Source organism: Mustela lutreola, chromosome 12, assembly GCF_030435805.1.
Source record: "Mustela lutreola isolate mMusLut2 chromosome 12, mMusLut2.pri, whole genome shotgun sequence".
NCBI lineage: Eukaryota > Metazoa > Chordata > Mammalia > Carnivora > Mustelidae > Mustela > Mustela lutreola.
In genome coordinates this window covers 51,336,324-51,356,685 of record NC_081301.1, presented here as the reverse complement: position 1 = coordinate 51,356,685, position 20,362 = coordinate 51,336,324, and the positions used below count along the sequence as shown (strand labels likewise).

The following is a 20,362-nucleotide window of genomic DNA, read 5'->3' as shown; positions in this document are numbered from 1 at the left end:
AGTGGGTTGAGCCGCTGCCTTCGGCTCAGGTCATGATCTCAGGATCCTGGGATCGAGTCCCGCGTCGGGCTCTCTGCTCGGCAGGGAGCCCGCTTCCTCCTCTCTCTCTGCCTGCCTCTCTGCCTACTTGTGATCTCTCTCTGTCAAATAAATAAATAAAATCTTTAAAAAAAAAATAAAAAAAAATAAAATATAAAATTTTAAATCACATAATAGTACAATTTTATAGATATATGTGTGTGTATACATACACACATGTAGCCACAGTAATAGTTATATATAACTATACACACACACACACATAGTATTAAAGCATAAAACAAATAGACACACCAAATTAAATAAGGAACCTGGTTATTTCTGGGGAGGGAGGAAAGGTCGAATATTGTAAGAGAGAACATTATTTACAGAACATTTTTTTTCACAAAAATAAAGCTTTGAATTAAATATGACATTAATGTTTTTAAACCCAAATGTTTGGCACATTAATGTTGGTTATGTTACTCTCTGTACTTTTGTTATGTTTAAAATAGTCTTTCTGTTTTCAAAGATCCAGTAAAGCCACTTCTAGTTGAAAACACTAAAGAGTTCTTACATATAGGCACATATGTTCACTATAGCATTATCGATAATTATGGAAAATAGCCAAAAGTTCCAAGAACTTCAATATAAAGGAAAATTATTTTAATTAATATAATACACCATATTTTCAAACCATACACAAAAATCGATTCTAGATGACTGCAGGCCTAATTGTAAGAATGAAGTAATAGAGCTTTTATTTATTTTATTTTTTATTTTTGGGGGGAAGGAAAGAGAAGAAAGGAGGGAGAAGGGGCAGAGGAAGAGAGAGAATCTTTAGCGGGCTCCACACCCATCTCAGAGCCTGATGTGGGGCTTGATCTCACAACCCTGAGATCATGACCTAAGCCAAAATGAAGGGTTGGATGCTTAACCAACTGTGCCATGAGGGGCCCCATGTTAAGTAATAGAGATTTTAGTCAAAAACACAGAACATCTGTTTGTATAATAGACAAAGGTTTCTTAAAACAGATTAAATATAAACTAAAAATTGATAAACTGGACTGTCTTAAACCCAAGAGCCTCTGTTTATCAAAAGATGTCATTAAATGACTTAAAAGAGTGAAAAAAGATATTTGCAGTATATATGTTTACCAGAGGACTAGCATCCTGAATATCTGAAGAATTCCTATGAAAAATTAAGTAAAGGTAGAAATAATAGAAAAATGAACAGAACACTTGAATAGATATATCATAAAAGAACACATCCTGAGGGCCAATGGATATATGAAAAAGTGCTCTATTCAGTTTGTCTTTTTCTAGTTTTAGTAATTGGGAGCTTCATTGTAGATCTTTTTGTTTCTTTCTATTATAAAAGCATTTAGTGCTGTAGAAAGCCACATAAGCATTTTGTTAGCCCCTCATATTTTTGAAATGTACTTTAATTTTTTGGAATTCAAACTATTTTTTATTTCCTCTTGGAATCTTTAGAGAAAAAAGGTTCTGAAAGTTTTAAGTTGGGGTATGTCCCTTTTGAAATCTTTGTTGAATTCTCCTGGTGATCAACAAAGATTCTCCTCTCAATCTGGCTGGTCCAATCCTAGGTAAATTCTGGGAATAGTTCCTTTAAGGGCTCCTGTTCTCTGCCTGTCTTGTTTAATTTGGTCCTGCATATATGCAACAGAGTGTTTCACTGTAGAATCTAAAGAATGCTTATGCAGATTTCTGTAGCTATTTCTTTTTGTAGATCTCTTCTCTGGGAACTATGTGCCACAAATTCCATCATTACAGATTTCCCAAACTCCAGTCTCTTTTTCTTCATCTCAGCAAAGCCATTGTGTTTTTCTTGGGACCCCTCTCCCTGCATTGTGGTCTGGAGAATGGCTCCTGGCAGAAATCTCAGCTATCATAGGGCGCTCTTTGTTAATTTTCTTTCTGTTTGGGGTCACAGTTCTCTGCTGCCTGTTACCCAGCATCTAAATACAGTTGTTTCATATAATTTGTCCAGTAAGACGTAGACTTTGAATTGTGGTCCTTCACAGTGTCAGAAACAGAATAGTTGGGCAGTAAGTCAGTCAGTAAATAGCCAGTGATCATCCTGTAGAAGGGTGCCGACTCTGGCAGCCCCTCCTCCAAGCATCCATTAAGACATGGTTTGTTGGTGCTTAGTTTGACTCAAGAACAATTGGTCTCTAATATTCATGTATACTTACTAAGAGTAGGGACAGTGTCCATGCTTTCAAGACAAAACAAAACAAAACAAAACAAGCCATAAGTATAAAATACCTCTAAATAAGCAAGAAATAACATTTCCAACAAAAGTCTGTGTTTGGCTACATTAATGTTCTGAAAGGTGGGGGAAAACTAAGTTTGAAATAAGCTACAGCTGTTTTTTTCTTCGTTGGGGCCATCTTATTTCAAAATGTTCTGTATTCTTAGCTGAATAAAGCACGAACCTAGTCCAAACTTAATTGCTGTGTGGATAGGTATATGTGTGTGCATGTGTGTGTGTGTGTGTGTGCTCCTCCCATCAATCTGGAACCTACCTGAAAAACTGCAGATATAATTGTAGAATCCAAATTTTTAAAAATCCTTATGTATGTGTATGTATGTTTATATTAAACACATAAGTATACACACCAAACTGTAAACATCAGTTTTTCAAGAAATGAGTGAGGAGGGACGCCTGGGTGGCTCAGTGGGTTAAGCTGCTGCCTTCGGCTCAGGTCATGATCTCAGGGTCCTGGGATCGAGTCCCGCATCAGTCTCTCTGCTCAGCAGGGAGCCTGCTTCCCTCTCTCTCTCTCTGCCTGCCTCTCCATCTACTTGTGATTTCTCTCTGTCAAATAAAGAAAATCTTAAAAAAAAAAAAGAAAAGAAAAAAAAAGAAATGAGTGAGGAAAAGCAGAGACTACTTGTTTTTTAATATTTATATTAAGTATAAATATAAAATATACATTTCTTAAAGTATTAATGTAATAATTGAATAATTTTTATAAAGTAAAATATAAAATTATAATAAAATATAAATATATTTCTTATATTGTTGAATACATGACAGTTTAGACCTGCTGTATCTTCCTGGGTAAATCATTCCTTTATCATTATGTAATGACCATCTTTATCTTTAATATTTTTTCTTAGTGTATATTTTATTTTTTATGCTTCTTTAAAAAATCCTTCTCTTGCCTTAGATTGCATGCATTTATTCATTTCTTTTTTTTTTAACCTCTCCTGATTTGTAAATTTTATATTTGTTTTCCATTCTTTAAATGCTTTTTCTTGAAATTATACATCATTTATTTGATGAATTGGCACCTTTTTCCTCTCCAACAATACAGGGGTCTTAAAATACTATAACTCTGATCCTTTCCTTGATCTTATATCATTTTGTTCAGAAATTTAATTCTACTGTATTCTGTCTCTGCCTTCATTTGGATACTGTTATATTGACTTTACGTGATAAGTGCTGGTTTACTTCCAGGTACATGTTTATAGATATCTTTTCACCATCACTGTTTACCTAAAATATATTCTTTAATAGTTCTTTCATCTAAGATCTATTAATAGTAAACCTTTAAATGTTGAGGATATTATTTTTCTTCTGACCTTTCTTGTTGCTGTGAGAAGGCTCTGTCACTCCGAAGCTCTGTATTTGTTAAGTAACATCTCTTCTCAATATGGATGATTTGAAGATACCCTCTTTTTCTGTGGTGTCCTGCAGTTACCCTCTGTATAGTTTTATTTCTTCTGTTTGCAGTTTGATTCTCTTAATCTATTAATTCACATTTTTTTCATCAGCTCTCAGTTTTTAGCCGTTGTATAAAAAAGATTTATTTATTTGAGAGAGAGAGAGCATGTGCACAGGGGGAGGGAGGAGCAGGGGGGAGGGGAAGAGAGAATCCCAACTAGGCTCCATGCTCAGTGCAGACCCCTGTGCAGGGCTTGATCTTATGACCCTGAGAGCATGACCTGAACAAAAATCAATGAGACACCCATCTCCTTGAATAATTTCTGAGATGCTTTTTGGGCTTCTCATTCAAATGACTTTATATATTGTTACGATTTTCCTTCTTTTTATTTCTCAGTGTTGTCTTTAATTTTATCAGTTTCCATTAGCTTTTTCTGTATACTGTTTAACACATTCGTTGAGTTTTCGGTCAATTATTGTTTTTAAAAATACATGTTTTGTCCCCTTTTTTCCTTTTTTCAACATTTTTAAAACTCTAATTCTATAAAAACTCATTCTGAATTGTTCTGTTATTTTCATTTCCCTATTGTACATTCTCTCATTTTGGTGGGGTGTTATTTAGATTGTCATTCATGAACTTATTTATGAGCTTATATAATTATATGAATTATATATTGAATGAACTTATTCATATAATTGTTCTTATCTGCAAATTTAACTTTTTTGAGTTTTATTTTCTGTGGTTCTTTGAGTTGTGGAAGCCTGTCTGTAATGGATGATTGTGTCTGTCTGAACTCTCCATCTGCCTGAACTCTCCAGTAGACACTGGCCATGAACCAGTTTTTACATTAATGTCAATTCTTTAGATCTCTGCAAATGTATGTGGCTTGATTTTGGAACCAGTTAGCCTCTTTTTAATGAAACTCCAGCCAGTTAAACTGCGATATTTGTGTCATACTCAGCAAATTTTTGTCTCCCATCTTGCTGCAATTAGCCCAGTTTTATCTCTCAGCCATAGTCTTGGGCATAAACTTCCATCCCCATTCAGGTCTGAAGGTCTGAGGTCTCCATGGGTGATATTTGATCCAGTCTCTCATTGTGGTAGTCAATTCCATTTTACTAGTCAGGGTTCTTAGTCTTTTCTTGGCATCTAGAAACATACTCTTTCTGCTTTCAGTATTTGTATTAACATTACATACCATGATTTTTACGTGGTATATCTGTGTGTCAAGAAGTGGTTGGTTAAGGGTACCTGGCTGGCAGTCAGTATAGCATGTAATTCTTGATCTTGGGGCTATAAGTTTGAGCCCCACAGTGAGTGAGAGAGTACTTAGAAAAAAATCTTAAGGAAAAAGGTGATTGGGTAACTCAATACCTTATTTTTTTATCGTATAATCTATGTTTTAAGTAGCATGTTTACTTAGATAAATTTAAAAATCACTTAAGACATTTTACTTCCCAGATTCTCATTAAAATTCAATTTTAATTGTTAGGATTTGTTAATAGTGGTATATTTTTCTTTTATTTTACTACTATCTAATTCATATTTTCTTAACTATATTTACTATCTTTATCTGTTTGCTACATTATTCCTTAACTTATACATTTTAAATAATCGCTTATTTTGTTAATTTTTATAGGATGAATCTTCAAGAAGAATTGGATAAACTTAAAGTACTTATATCTGTTGATAAGGCAACAATACAAGAATTGAATATGTGTCTGGCAGAGAAGAGAGAAGGTACATTTTCTTGTGAGACTAAATACTTATTACAGGCATTTAAAAATATCTAGTTCTTGATGTTTTGCTTTCAATTTCTTTTAAGAATCTTATCCTTCATCCCCCTCTTTCTACTGCTTTACTTATTGATATGTCATTAACATTTTTACCTTACATGAGAAAATCAAATAGAACACCTAAAAATCAGCATTATAATTCATTAAAAATTCTAAAGAGATACTTGATAAGAAGAAAAGATGTTTGTTTTTCTATTCATTGGCAAGGTTTTCCTAGTTGTTTTTTCAAAGTTGCATAAATTATATAGTTATTATAATCAATATTAATAATTCATTTGTATTTTCATTTGATATTACATTTTTCTGGAACTCATTTAGTTCTCATCTGTTGTCCTAGAATCAAAATTATAGAGTTAAAAGGAAACCTGGAGATCTGTAAATCTGCCACCTACTAACCACTAGCCTAAAATTGTTTAGTAAAAGGAATATATCTGTTCCAATTGAAGGGTTATTCCTTGGTTAAAATCAAGATAACTGTATTTATATGAGACTTCAGTCCATACTGTAATACCTCATTAGAAAAAGTAAGTAAGTTTGATAGGACAGAATTTCTTCCTATTTTGCTTCACTATAGCTGCATTGTTACCATTGTAATTTTTAGGTATTGACAATTTATAATAATTAACTTAAAAATTTATACTTAATGTTTTCATATACCGCTCATCTGCCTATTTTCCCAATTACTATTGTTGTTCCATTTGCTCTTAGTTAGGTCACTGGTGATTTATCAAAGCCAGTGTTTGACATCATCTATTTTATACCACTGATTTATATCATGTTTCAAGTTGACTCCTTCACTGGCTTCTGAAACACTGGTTTTCCTTTGTTTTACCTTCTACCACTCTACCATGCTTGCCTCTGTTTTCTCTGATTCTTCCACTGAAACTTCCTTCCATTTATTCCTAAGATCTAAGATTTTATCCTTAGTTTACTTTTCAAGAATAATAACTTTATTGTTCCTGGAAAAATTACACACACTTAGAAATAACTCAAACAATAAGAAAGACTAAAAAAGACATAGAAAAACATCCTAATTCACAAACACTTAAAAATCCAAATTTCAATCTTAAATAATTATTGAATCAAACATCTCTCAATACTTATAAAGAAAGAAGCATAGTTAGATAAATTGTGGGAAAAGAAACCATAATGTATGCTACTTTTTATTTTAATTTTTATTTATTTATTTTTTAAGATTTTATTTATTTTATTGACAGAGATCACAAGTAGGCAGAGATGCAGGCAGAGAGAGAGAATGGGAAGCAGGCTCCCCGCTGAGCAGAGAGACTGATGTGGGGCTCAGTCCCAGGACCCTGAAATCATGACCTGAGCTGAAGGCAGAGGCCTAACCCACTGAGCCACCCAGATGCCCCAGTATGCTGCTTTTTAAAAAGATACATATGTGTTATTTTGTTTGGTGCCAACCAAATAAAAAGAAACAGTTGTAAATATGAAGGACTGTTGAACTTTAGGTAAATGTTTCATTACTTCAGTAAGTATTAATTTCTAAAACTTTCCTCCAAGATTAAAAAGAAAGGTTAAAAAAACATTGAAGATGCAATTACTTTGTATTTTTAAAAGTATATATTTCAATTTCAGGGCATGTTAAAAATTAATTCTTTGCCATGCAAGATGAAAATAACAGTTGTTTTTTAAAAAAAAGAAAATTATTTTGTTTCCCTTGCATCTTTAGTCTTGTTCATATGGTAACAATGATATGGCCATTTTTACAGTCTTATTTTTATATACAATGGACTCAGTACTCACCACATTTTTTAAAGCCATAGGCTTTTTATCCATGAGTTCTTTATTTTTACTTTTGGTTAGCAAGATATAACCAAAACTTTTTTTTCCCCCCCCCAAAAGAAATCAAAATAGCCATATTTGTAAGAATTTAGATGTTTGAAAATTGTTTCAACAGTCTTTATAGTCAGTGAATGAATTGGCTGGGTATAGCTTTATCATTTCACACTTTTTTTCCCCCTCAGAACTTTCTAGATACTACTCATTTTTAAAATAGAAGGTTACTACAGAGGTGTATTATGTAGAGGTGTCAGGTTTTCCTTCCGTCCTCTGCCTCACTCCATTCTTTGGATGTGACCTGCTTTTTTTTTTTTTTTTCTTTAATTTTTTATTTTTTATAAACATATATTTTTATCCCCAGGGGTACACGTCTATGAATTGCCAGGTTTACACGCATCACAGCACTCACCATAGCACATACCCTCGCCAATGTCCATAACCCCACCCCCCTCTCCAAAACACCCTCTCCCCAGCAACCCTTAGTTGGTTTTGTGAGATAAGAGTCACTTACGGTTTGTCTCCCTCCCAATCCCATCTTGTTTCATTTATTCTACTCCTACCCGCTTAACCCCCCATATTGCATCTCCATTTCCTCATATCAGGGAGATCATATGATAGTTGTCTTTCTCTGATTGACTTATTTCGCTAAGCATGATACCCTCTAGTTCCATCCACGTCGTCGCAAATGGCAAGATTTCATTTTGTTTGATGGCTGCATAGTATTACATTGTATATATATACCACATCTTCTTTATCCATTCATCTGTGGATGGACATAGTTTGGCTATTGTAGACATTGCTGCTATAAACACTTGGGTGCACGTGCCCCTTTGGATCACTACGTTTGTATCTTTATGGTAAATACCCAGTAGTGCAATTTCTGGGTCATAGGGTAGTTCAATTTTCAACATTTTGAGGAACCTCCATACTGTTTTCCAGAGCAGTTGCACCAGCTTGCATTCCCACCAACAGTGTAGGAGGGTTCCCCTTTCTCTGCATCCTCACCAGCATCTGTCATTTCCTGACTTTGTTAATATTAGCCATTCTGACTGGTGTGAGGTGATATCTCATTGTGGTTTTGATTTGTATTTCCTTGATGCCGAGTGATGTTGAGCACTTTTTCATGTGTCTGTTGGCCATCTGGATGTCTTCTTTGCAGAAATGTCTGTTCATGTCCTCTGCCCATTTCTTGATTGGATTATTTGTTCTTTGGGTGTTGAGTTTGCTAAGTTCTTTATAGATTTTGGACACTAGCCCTTTATCTAATATGTCATTTGCAAATATCTTCTCCCATTCTGTCAGTTGTCTTTTGATTTTGTTAACTGTTTCCTTTGCTGTGCAAAAGCTTTTGATCTTGATGAAATCCCAATAGTTCATTTTTGCCCTTGCTTCCCTTGCCTTTGGCAATGTTCCTAGGAAGAAGTTGCTGTGGCAGAGGTCGAAGAGGTTACTGCCTGTGTTCATCTCAAGGATTTTGATGGATTCCTTTCTCACATTGAGGCCTTCATCCATTTTGAGTCTATTTTTGTGTGTGGTGTAAGGAAATGGTCCATTTTCATTTTTCTGCATGTGGCTGTGCAATTTTCCCAACACCATTTATTGAAGAGATTGTCTTTTTTCCACTGGACATTCTTTCCTGCTTTGTCGAAGATTAGTTGACCATAGAGTTGAGGGTCTATTTCTGGGCTCTCTATTCTGTTCCATTGATCTATGTGTCTGTTTTTGTGCCAGTACCATGCTGTCTTGATGATGACAGCTTTGTAATAGAGGTTGAGTTCCGGAATTGTGATGCCACCAACGTTGGCTTTCTTTTTCAATATCCCTTTGGCTATTCGAGGTCTTTTCCGGTTCCATATAAATTTTAGGATTATTTGTTCCATTTCTTTGAAAAGAATGGATGGTATTTTGATAGGAATTGCATTAAATGTGTAGATTGCTTTAGGTAGCATAGACATTTTCACAATATTTGTTCTTCCAATCCAGGAGCATGGAACATTTTTCCATTTCTTTGTGTCTTCCTCAATTTCTTTCATGAGTACTTTATAGTTTTCTGAGTATAGATTCTGTGCCTCTTTGGTTACGTTTATTCCTAGGTATCTTATAGTTTTGGGTGCAGTTGTAAATGGGATTGACTCCTTAATTTCTCTTTCTTCTGTCTTGTTGTTGGTGTAGAGAAATGCAACTGATTTCTGTGCATTGACTTTATATCTGACACTTTACTGAATTCCTGTACAAGTTCTAGCAGTTTTGGAGTGGAGTCTTTTGGGTTTTCCACATATAGTATCATATCATCTGCGAAGAGTGATAGTTTGACTTCTTCTTTGCCGATTTGGATGCCTTTAGTTTCCTTTTGTTGTATGATTGCTGAGGCTAGGACTTCTAGTACTATGTTGAATAGCAGTGGTGATAATGGACATCCCTGCCGTGTTCCTGACCTTAGAGGAAAAGCTTTCAGTTTTTCTCCATTGAGAATGATATTTGTGGTGGGTTTTTCATAGATGGCTTTGATGATATTGAGGTATGTGCCCTCTATCCTACACTTTGAAGAGTTTTGATCAGGAAGGGATGCTGTACTTTGTCAAATGCTTTTTCAGCATCTATTGAGAGTATCATATGGTTCTTGTTCTTTCTTTTATTAATGTGTTGTATCACATTCATTGATTTGTAGGTGTTGAACCAACCTTGCATCCCTGGAATAAATCCCTCTTTGTCGTGGTGAATAATTCTCTTAATATACTGTCGAATCCTAATGGCTAGTATTTTGGTGAGAATTTTCGCATCTGTGTTCATCAAGGATATTGGTCTGTATTTCTCTTTTTTGATGGGATCCTTGTCTGGTTTTGGGATCAAGGTGATGCTGACCTCCTAAAATGAGTTTGGAAGTTTTCCTTCCATTTCTGTTTTTTGGATCAGTTTCAGGAGAATAGGAATTAGTTCTCCTTTAAATATTTGTTAGAATTCTCCCGGGAAGCCGTCTGGCCCTGGGCTGTTTTTGTTTGGAGATTTTTTTTTTTTTAAGATTTTTATTTATTTATTTATTTGACAGAGAGATTACAAGTAGGCAGAGAGGCAGGCAGAGAGAGAGAGGAGGAAGCAGGCTCCCTGCTGAGCAGAGAGCCCGATGCGGGACTCGATCCCAGGACCCTGAGATCATGACCTGAGCCGAAGGCAGCGTCTTAACCCACTGAGCCACCCAGGCGCCCCTGTTTGGAGATTTTTGATGACTGTTTCAATCTCCTACTGTTTATGGGTCTGTTCAGGTTTTCTATTTCTTCCTGGTCCAATTGTGGTAGTTTATATGTGTTTCTAGGAATGCATCCATTTCTTCCAGATTGTCAAATTTGTTGGTGTAGAGTTGTTCATAGTATGTTCTTATAATTGTTTGTATTTCTTTGGTATTAGTTGTGATCTCTCCTCTTTCATTCATGATTTTATTTACTTATTTATCTCCTCTTTCATTCCTTTCTCTTTTCTTTTTGATAAGTCTGGCCAGGGGTTTATCAATTTTATTAATTCTTTCAAAGAACCAGCTCCTAGTTTCGTTGATTTGTTCTATTGTTTTTTTGGTTTCTATTTCATTGATTTCCGCTCTGATCTTTATGATTTCTCTTCTCCTGCTGGGTTTAGGGTTTCTTTCTTGTTCTTTCTCCAGGTCCTTTAAGTGTAGGGTTAGATTGTGTACCTGAGACCTTTCTTGTTTCTTGAGAAAGGCTTGTACTACTGTAAATTTTCCTCTCAGGACTTCCTTTGTTGTGTCCCACAAATTTTGAACCGTTGTATTTTCATTATCATTTGTTTCCATGAATTTTTTCAATTCTTCTTTAATTTCCTGGTTGACCCATTCATTCTTTAGTAGGATGCTGTTTAGTCTCCATGTATTTGGGTTCTTTCCAAATTTCCTCTTGAGATTGAGTTCTAGCTTCAGAGCATTGTGGTCTAAAAATATGCAGGGAATGATCCCAATCTTTTGATACTGTTTGAGACCTGATTTAGGACCGAGGATGTGATCTATTCTGGAGAATGTTCCATGTGCACTAAAGAAGAATTTGTATTCTGTTGCTTTGTGATGGAATGCTCAGAATATATCTGTGATGTCCATCTGGTCCAGTGTGTCATTTAAGGCCTTTATTTCCTTGTTGATCTTTTGCTTGGATGATCTGTCCATTTCAGTGAGGGGAGTGTTAAAGTCCCCTAATATTATTGTATTATTGTTGATGTGTTTCTTTGATTTTGTTATTAATTGGTTTATATAGTTGGCTGCTCCCACGTTAGGGGCATAGATATTTAAAATTGTTAGATCTTCTTGTTGGATAGATCCTTTGAGTATGATATAGTGTCCTTCCTCATCTCTTATTATAGTCTTCAGCTTAAAATCTAATTGATCTGATATAAGGATTGCCTCCCCTACTTACTTCTGATGTCCATTAGCATGGTAAATTGTTTTCCACCCCCTCACTTTAAATCCAGAGCTGTCTTCGGTTATAAAATGAGTTTCTTGTAGGCAACATATAGATGGGTTTTATTTTTTTAATCCATTCTAATACTCTGTGTCTTTTGATTTGGGCATTAGGCCATTAATATTCAGGGTAACTATTGAGAGATATGAATTTAGTGCCATTGTATTGCCTGTAAAGTGACTGTTCCTGTATATTGTCTCTGTTCCTTTCTGATCGTGACTTGCTTTTGCTATGTGAATTTTTAGTTGGTGCCACTTGATGTTCAAAAATTAAACAAAATGATATACGTCTTGATATACTTTGTTCTGAATCATATTTTTGGATTATCCAGTAATTTATAATTTGCCAATTAAGATCTTCCTGTATTACAAGCTAATGTATTTTTGCATATTCCATTTTTTTATACTCTAATTCAAGGATATCAGTTGTCTTTATGTTTGGGTACTTTTCATCTGGGTTTTGTGTATATCTGTTTAATTCTTTAGTCTTTATCTTTTTCTTCTGCATTCAGTTTATTTAAAGACTTTCCTTCATCAATATTTCAGTTTTGAGTGCTCTCCTTCTATCTCTCTATACATACACACACACACACACACACACACACACACACAAATATTTTCTTCCCTTTGTTCTTTCTGATATTCCTAATATTTCTATTAAATCTACAGTGATAATTTCCGATTCTTAATTTATTGCTTCAACACTTAAATTCCCACTTTTTTTCCTTTGTCTTATTGATTTTCTGAGCCTTTTTATTAAATTCAGGTTTTTGACAAGTACTTTTCTTTCTCTGATTGTGTTGTCTTCCAGACTAGATTTTAAGTCTGTATTTTCTTAAAGGTTCATTTCATTCCACCTACTAGATAGTGTTTCCTATTCTGGAAGGGGTGATCACAGAGATTTACACTAATATTTGGCTTTACATGACACCAATCTGGTGGTTCTTATCTTAACTAAGAACAACTTCTGCTGCTCTTTATTCCCTCGTTTAGATCCCAATATACATTTGGAGTCAGTTTCTATTTTCCTAAAGGACTTCCTTTAATATTTATATACTGCCCATCTGCTGGTGATGAATTCTTTCAGCTTTTATATACTTGTAAAAGCAATCTTTATTTTGTCTTCATTTCTTTTTAATTTTTTATTTTTTGTATACATATACTTTTATCCCCAGGGGTACAGGTCTGTGAATCACCAGGTTTGCACACTTCACAGCACTCACCAAAGCACATACCCTCCCCAATGTCCATAATCCCACCCCATTCTACTAAACCCCCTCCCCCCAGCAACCCTCAGTTTGTTTTGTGAGATTAAGAGTCACTTATGGTTTGTCTCCCTCCCATTCCCATCTTGTTTCATTTATTCTTCTCCTACCCACTTAAGCCCCCATGTTGCATCACCACTTCCTCATATCAGGGAGATCATATGATAGTTGTCTTTCTCTGCTTGACTTATTTCGCTAAGCATGATATGCTCTAGTTCTATCCATGTTGTCGCAAATTCCAAGATTTCATTTCTTTTGATGGCTGCATAGTATTCCATTGTGTATATATACCACATCTTCTTGATCCATTCATCTGTTGATGGACATCTAGGTTCTTTCCATAGTTTGGCTATTGTGGACATTGCTGCTATAAACATTCGAGTGTACGTGCCCGTTTGGATCACTACGTTTGTATCTTTAGGGTAAATACCCAATAGTGCAATTGCTGGGTCATAGGGCAGTTCTATTTTCAACATTTTGAGGAACCTCCATGCTGTTTTCCAGAGCAGTTGCACCAGCTTGCATTCCCATCAACAGTGTAGGAGGGTTCCCCTTTCTCCGCATCCTCGCCAGCATCTATCATTTCCTGACTTGTTGATTTTAGCCATTCTGACTGGTGTGAGGTGATATCTCATTGTGGCTTTGATTTGTATTTCCCTGATGCCGAGTGATATGGAGCACTTTTTCATGTGTCTGTTGGCCCTCTGGATGTCTTCTTTGCAGAAATGTCTGTTCATGTCCTCTGCCCATTTCTTGATTGGATTATTTGTTCTTTGGGTGTTGAGTTTGCTAAGTTCTTTATAGATTCTGGACACTAGCCCTTTATCTGATATGTCATTTGCAAATATCTTCTCCCATTCTGTCAGTTGTCTTTTGATTTTGTTAACTGTTTCCTTTGCTGTGCAAAAGCTTTTGATCTTGATGAAATCCCAATAGTTCATTTTTGCCCTTGCTTCCCTTGCCTTTGGCTTTGTTCCTAGGAAGATGTTGCTGTGGCTGAGGTCGAAGAGGTTGCTGTCTGTGTTCATCTCAAGGATTTTGATGGATTCCTTTCTCACATTGAGGTCCTTCATCTATTTTGAGTCTATTTTTGTGTGTGGTGTAAGGAAATGGTCCAATTTCATTTTTCTGCATGTGGCTGTCCAGTTTTCCCAGCACCATTTATTGAAAAGGCTGTCTTTTTTCCATTGGACATTCTTTCCTGCTTTGTCGAAGATTAGTTGACCATAGATTTGAGGGTCTATTTCTGGGCTCTCTATTCTGTTCCATTGATCTATGTGTCTGTTTTTCTGCCAGTACCATTCTGTCTTGATGATGACAGGTTTGTAATAGAGCTTGAAGTCGGAATTGTGATGCCACCAACGTTGGCTTTCTTTTTCAATATCCCTTTGGCTATTCGAGGTCTTTTCCGGTTCCATATAAATTTTAGAACTATTTGTTCCATTTCTTTGAAAAAGATGGATTGTACTTTGATCGGAATTGCATTAAATGTGTAGATTGCTTTAGGTAGCATAGACATTTTCACAATATTTATTCTTCCAATCCAGGAGCATGGAACATTTTTCCATTTCTTTGTGTCTTCCTCCATTTCTTTCATGAGTACATTATAGTTTTCTGAGTATAGATTCTGTGCCTCTTTGGTTACGTTTATTCCTAGGTATCTTATGGTTTGGGGTGCAATTGTAAATGGGGTGGACTGCTTAATTTCTCTTTCTTCTGTCTTGCTGTTGGTGTAGAGAATTGCAACTGATTTCTGTGCATTGATTTTATATCCTGACACTTTACTGAATTCCTGTACAAGTTCTAGCAGTTTTGGAGTGGAGTCTTTTGGGTTTTCCACATATAGTATCATATCATCTGCGAAGAGTGATAATTTGACTTCTTCTTTGCCCATTTGGATGCCTTTAGTTTCCTTTTGTTGTATGATTGCTGAGGCTAGGACTTCTAGTACTATGTTGAATAGCAGTGGTGATAATGGACATCCCTGCCGTGTTCCTGACCTTAGAGGAAAAGCTTTCAGTTTTTCTCCATTGAGAATGATATTTGTGGTGGGTTTTTCATAGATGGCTTTGATGATATTGAGGTATGTGCCCTCTATCCTACACTTTGAAGAGTTTTGATCAGGAAGGGATGATGTACTTTGTCAAATGCTTTTTAAGCATCTGTTGAGAGTATCATATGGTTCTTGTTCTTTCTTTTATTGATGTGTTGTATCACATTGACTGATTTGCAGATGTTGAACCAACCTTGCAGCCCTGGAATAAATCCCACTTGTTCGTGGTGAATAATCCTTTTCATATATTGTTGAATCCTATTGGCTAGTATTTTGCTGAGTATTTTCGCATCTGTGTTCATCGAGGATATTGGTCTATAGCTCTCTTTTTTGATGGGATCTTTGACTGGTTTTGGGATCAAGGTGATGCTGGCCTCATAAAATGAGTTTAGAAGTTTTCCTTCCATTTCTATTTTTTGGAACAGTTTCAGGCGAATAGGAATTAGTTCTTCTTTAAATGTTTGGTAGAATTCCCCCGGGAAGCCATCTGGCTCTGGGCTTTTGTTTGTTAGGAGATTTTTAATGACTGTTTCAATTTCCTTACTGGTTATGGGTCTGTTAAGGCTTTCTATTTCTTCCTGGTTCAGTTGTGGTAGTTTATATGTTTCTAGGAATGCATCCATTTCTTCCAGATTGTCAAATTTGTTGGTGTAGAGTTGTTCATAGTATGTTCTTATAATAGTTTGTATTTCTTTGGTGTTAGTTGTGATCTCTCCTCTTTCATTCATGATTTTATTTATTTGGGTCCTTTCTCTTTTCTTTTTGATAAGTCTGGCCAGGGGGTTATCAATTTTATTAATTCTTTCAAAGAACCAGCTCCTAGTTTCGTTGATTTGTTCTATTGTTTTTTGGTTTCTATTTCATTGATTTCTGCTCTGATCTTTATGATTTCTCTTCTCCTGCTGGATTTAGGGTTTCTTTCTTGTTCTTTCTCCAGCTCCTTTAGTTGTAGGGTTAGGTTGTGTACCTGAGACTTTTCTTGTTTCTTGAGAAAGGCTTGTACCGCTATATATTTTCCTCTCAGGACTTCCTTTGTTGTGTCCCACAGATTTTGATCCGTTGTATTTTCATTATCATTTGACTCCATGATTTTTTTCAGTTCTTCTTTAATTTCCCGGTTGACCCATTCATTCTTTAGTAGGATGCTGTTTAGTCTCCATGTATTTTGGTTCTTTCCAAACTTCTTTTGTGGTTGAGTTCTAGCTTGAGAGCATTGTGGTCTGAAAATATGCAGGGAATGATCCCAATCTTTTGATACCGGTTGAGTCCTGATTTAGGACTGAGGATGTGATCTATTCTGGAGAATGTTCCATGTGCACTAGAGAAGAATGTGTATTCTGTTGCTTTGGGATGAAATGTTCTGAATATATCTGTGATGTCCATCTGGTCCAGTGTGTCGTTTAAGGCCTTTATTTCCTTGCTGATCTTTTGCTTGGATGATCTGTCCATTTCAGTTAGGGGAGTGTTAAAGTCCCCTACTATTATTGTATTATTGTTGATGTGTTTTTTGATTTTGTTATTAATTGGTTTATATAGTTGGCTGCTCCCACATTGGGGGCATAGATATTTAAAATTGTTAAATCTTCTTGTTGGACAGACCCTTTGTGTATGATATAGTGTCCTTCGTCATCTCTTATTATAGTCTTTGGCTTAAAATCTAATTTATCTGATATAAGGATTGCCACTCCTGCTTTCTTCTGATGTCCATTAGCATGATAAATTCTTTTCCACCCCATCACTTTAAATCTGGAGGTGTCTTCGAGCTTAAAATGAATTTCTTGGAGGCAACGTATAGATGGGTTTTGTTTTTTTATCCAACATGATACCCTGTGTCTTTTGACAGGGGCATTTAGCCCATTAACATTCAGGGTAACTATTGAGAGATATGAATTTAGTGCCATTGTATTGCCTGTAAGGTGACTTTTACTGTATATGGTCTCTGTTCCTTTCTGATCTACTACTTGTAGGCTCTCTCTTTGCTTAGAAGACCCATATTTCCTGTAGAGCTGGTTTGGTGTTTGCAAATTCTTTCAGTTTTTATTTGTCCTGGAAGATTTTAATCTCTCCTTCTATTTTCAATGATAGCCTAGCTGAATATAGTATTCTGGGCTGCATGTTTTTCTCGTTTAGTGCTCTGAAAATATCATGCCAGCTCTTTCTGGCCTGCCAGGTCTCTGTGGATAAGTCAGCTGCCAATCTAATATTTTTGCCATTGTATGTTACAGACTTCTTTTCCCGGGCTGCTTTCAGGATTTTCTCTTTGTTACTAAGACTTTTAAATTTTACTATTAGGTGACGGGGTGTGGGCCTATTCTTATTGATTTTGAGGGGCGTTCTCTGAACCTCCTGAATTTTGATGCTCGTTCCCTTTGCCATATTGGGGAAATTCTCCCCAATAATTCTCTCCAGTATACCTTCTGCTCCCCTCTCACTTTCTTCTTCTTCTGGAATCCCAATTATTCTAATGTTGTTTCGTCTTATGGTGTCACTTATCTCTCGAATTCTCCCCTCGTGGTCCAGTAGCTGTTTGTCCCTCTTTTGCTCAGCTTCTTTATTCTCTGTCATTTGGTCTTCTATATCACTAATTCTTTCTTCTGCCTCATTTATCCTAGCAGTGAGAGCCTCCATTTTTGATTGCACCTCATTAATAGCTTTTTTGATTTCAACTTGGTTAGATTTTAGTTCTTTTATTTCTCCAGAAAGGGCTTTTATATCTCCCGAGAGGGTTTCTCTAATATCTTCCATGTCTTTTTCGAGCCCGGCTAGAACCTTGAGAATTGTCATTTTGAACTCTAGATCTGACATATTACCAATGTCTGTATTGATTGGGTCCCTAGCCTTCGGTACTGCCTCTTGTTCTTTTTTTTGTGGTGAATTTTTCCACCTTGTCATTTTGTCCAGATAAGAGTATATGAAGGAGCAAGTAAAATACTAAAAGGGTGGCAACAACCCCAGGAAAATATTCTTGAACCAAATTAGAAGAGATTCCAAATCGTGAGGGGGGAGAAAGGGGATAAAAAGAGGTTCAAAAAGGAAGAAAGAAAAAAAAAAGAAAAAAGAAAAAAGAAGAAGAGAAAAGAATTTTAAAAAAAGAAGACAAATAAAGAATAATATAAAAAAGAAAAAATGTATATATTAGATAAACTAGTTAAAAAACGTTAAAAAAGAAAAATGTAAAAGTTAAAAAAAAATTTTACCAGAACGCGAGAAAAAAAACAAAAAATGAAAAAGAAAAAAATTAATTAACTGCAAGACTAAAAAAAATCACAGGGAAAAAGCCATGAGTTCTGTGCTTTGCTTTCTCCTCCTGTGTAATTCTGCTGCTCTCCTTGGTATTGAAACCGCACTCCTTGGTAGGTGAACTTGGTCTCGGCTGGATTTCTTATTGATCTTCTGGGGGAGGGGCCTGGTTTTGTGATTCTCAAGTGTATTTGCCCCAGGCGGAATTGCACCGCCCTTACCAGGGGCCGGGGTGAGTAATCCCTTCAGGTTTGCTTTCAGGAGCTTTTGTTCCCTGAGAGCTTTCCGTAGAGTTCCGGAGGATGGGAATACAAATGGCGGCCTCCTGGTCTCTGGCCCGGAGGTGCCGAGAGCCCAGGGCCCCACTCCTCAGTGCGCCCTCAGAGAACAGCGCCAGTTACTCCCGTCTGCCTGACCTCCGGCTGCGCTCCGAGCTCACCGAGCCTGCGACAGGTTCAAGGTAACCCCGAGCTGCGAGCTTACTGTCGGCTCTGTCTCTGCAGCCGGCTTTCCCATTCCAATACCTGCAAGCTCTGCGACACTCAGACACCCCTGATCCTTCTGTGACCCTGTGGGACCTGAGGCCACGCTGACCCCATGTGGGCTTCGCCCTGGTTTAGCCTCTGGAGCGATGTCCCTCAGTGGAACAGACTTTTAAAAGTCCTGATTTTGTGCTCCGTTGCTCCGCCGCTTGCCGGGAGCCAGCCCCTCCCCCGGGGTCTATCTTCCCGTCGCTTTGGATTCACTTCTCTGCTGGTCCTACCTTTCAGAAAGTGGTTGTTTTTCTGTTTCCAGAATTGCTGTTCTTATTCTCTTCAATCTGCCGATGGATTTGCAGGTGTTTGCAATCTTTAGATAAGCTATCTAGCTGATCTCCGGCTAGCTGAAGTAGTCTCAGCCTGCTACTTCTCCGCCATCTTGACTCCTCCCCCTTGTCTTCATTTTTGAAAGATCTTTTTACCGAGTATAGAATTCTTCATTGGTGGAGGTTTTTTTTTTCTTTTGATACTTTAAAAAAATGTTCTCCACTATCTTCTGACTTAAAATGCTTCCAGAGGTAATTCTCCTGTCACTCTTATCTTTTTGCAAAGATACATAACATGTAATTTTTTTCTACTCTTAGCTCTGGGGGAAAGGAACTATTCTTGGGCCTGTGTGAATAATCCTTTAGGTGGTTCTTTTTTGGGGTTGTTTATACACATTTGTGTGCTGATCAGTACTTAGCTGGAGACTTGAGGGATGCCCTCTGTAGATCTTCAGAGCTCTCCCTATCTCTGATTTGTGTTCTCTGGTACTTTACCCTGCAAACCCGAGCTTCCTTGGCCTCCCTGGACTCTGGGATCAGTCCCTGCAATTGAAGATCACCAGACTCCATTTAGTCCTTCATTTTTGTGCTGTGACCTGGAAGCTCTCTAGGCAGTACATGGGAGCAATGATTGAGTTCACTCCTTTGTTTGTCTTCTCTCAGGGATGACTACTTTCCATTGTCCTATGCCCAGTGTCTGAGAACCATTTTTTCATCATTTTCTGTAGTTTTAGTTCCTCATGGACAGGTAAATCTGGTACCCTGGTACTTACTTTTATTGTCATTGAACATGTTTTTCCCTGGATTAAAATCCCAAATCTCTATGAAGAGTAACCTTTTTCTATGTACCAGATGTATTTTTTTATTTCTTGCTACCTATTTTCCCCTGTCTATTTTTTCAAAGATTTGAAAATTTATGCATGTTTTTAGAAAAAACTCATTACCTTTCCTCTCCAGTCATTTCTGTCTCTTCTTCCCACATGAGCACCTTAAGCCCCTACCACACTAAATTCCTCTTTACTGAAAATTGCAATTCATACTGTAGTGAATCTCTTACAATCCCATAATATCTCTGTTAGGAGCTCAGCTGAGCTGGAGAGAGCTGAGCTGCCAGGTGTCCACGTAGCTGATTTAAGATAATAAGCCAAAGTGAAAGTAACAGTCAAGCCTTTAATCACTTTCCATGTAAGCAAGAGGCTAACATGGAGAAAGTGCCAACTCCCTCTGTTCT

At 36.6% G+C, this 20,362-nt stretch overlaps 1 protein-coding gene across 8 annotated transcripts in view; it reads left to right on the top strand.

The window, feature by feature from the left end:
- CNTLN (centlein) overlaps nucleotides 1-20,362 on the top strand; it is a 309,757-nt gene that overhangs the window by 186,352 nt on the left and 103,043 nt on the right. For all 8 annotated transcript variants that reach the window (XR_009346344.1, XM_059141989.1, XM_059141990.1 and 5 more), the window contains one exon: nucleotides 5,353-5,453. Coding sequence is in view for 7 of the 8 variants with exons in the window: in XM_059141989.1 (XP_058997972.1) it covers nucleotides 5,353-5,453 (101 nt within the window). In the remaining variant the exon portion in view is untranslated. The remainder of the gene's footprint in view (nucleotides 1-5,352; nucleotides 5,454-20,362) is intronic.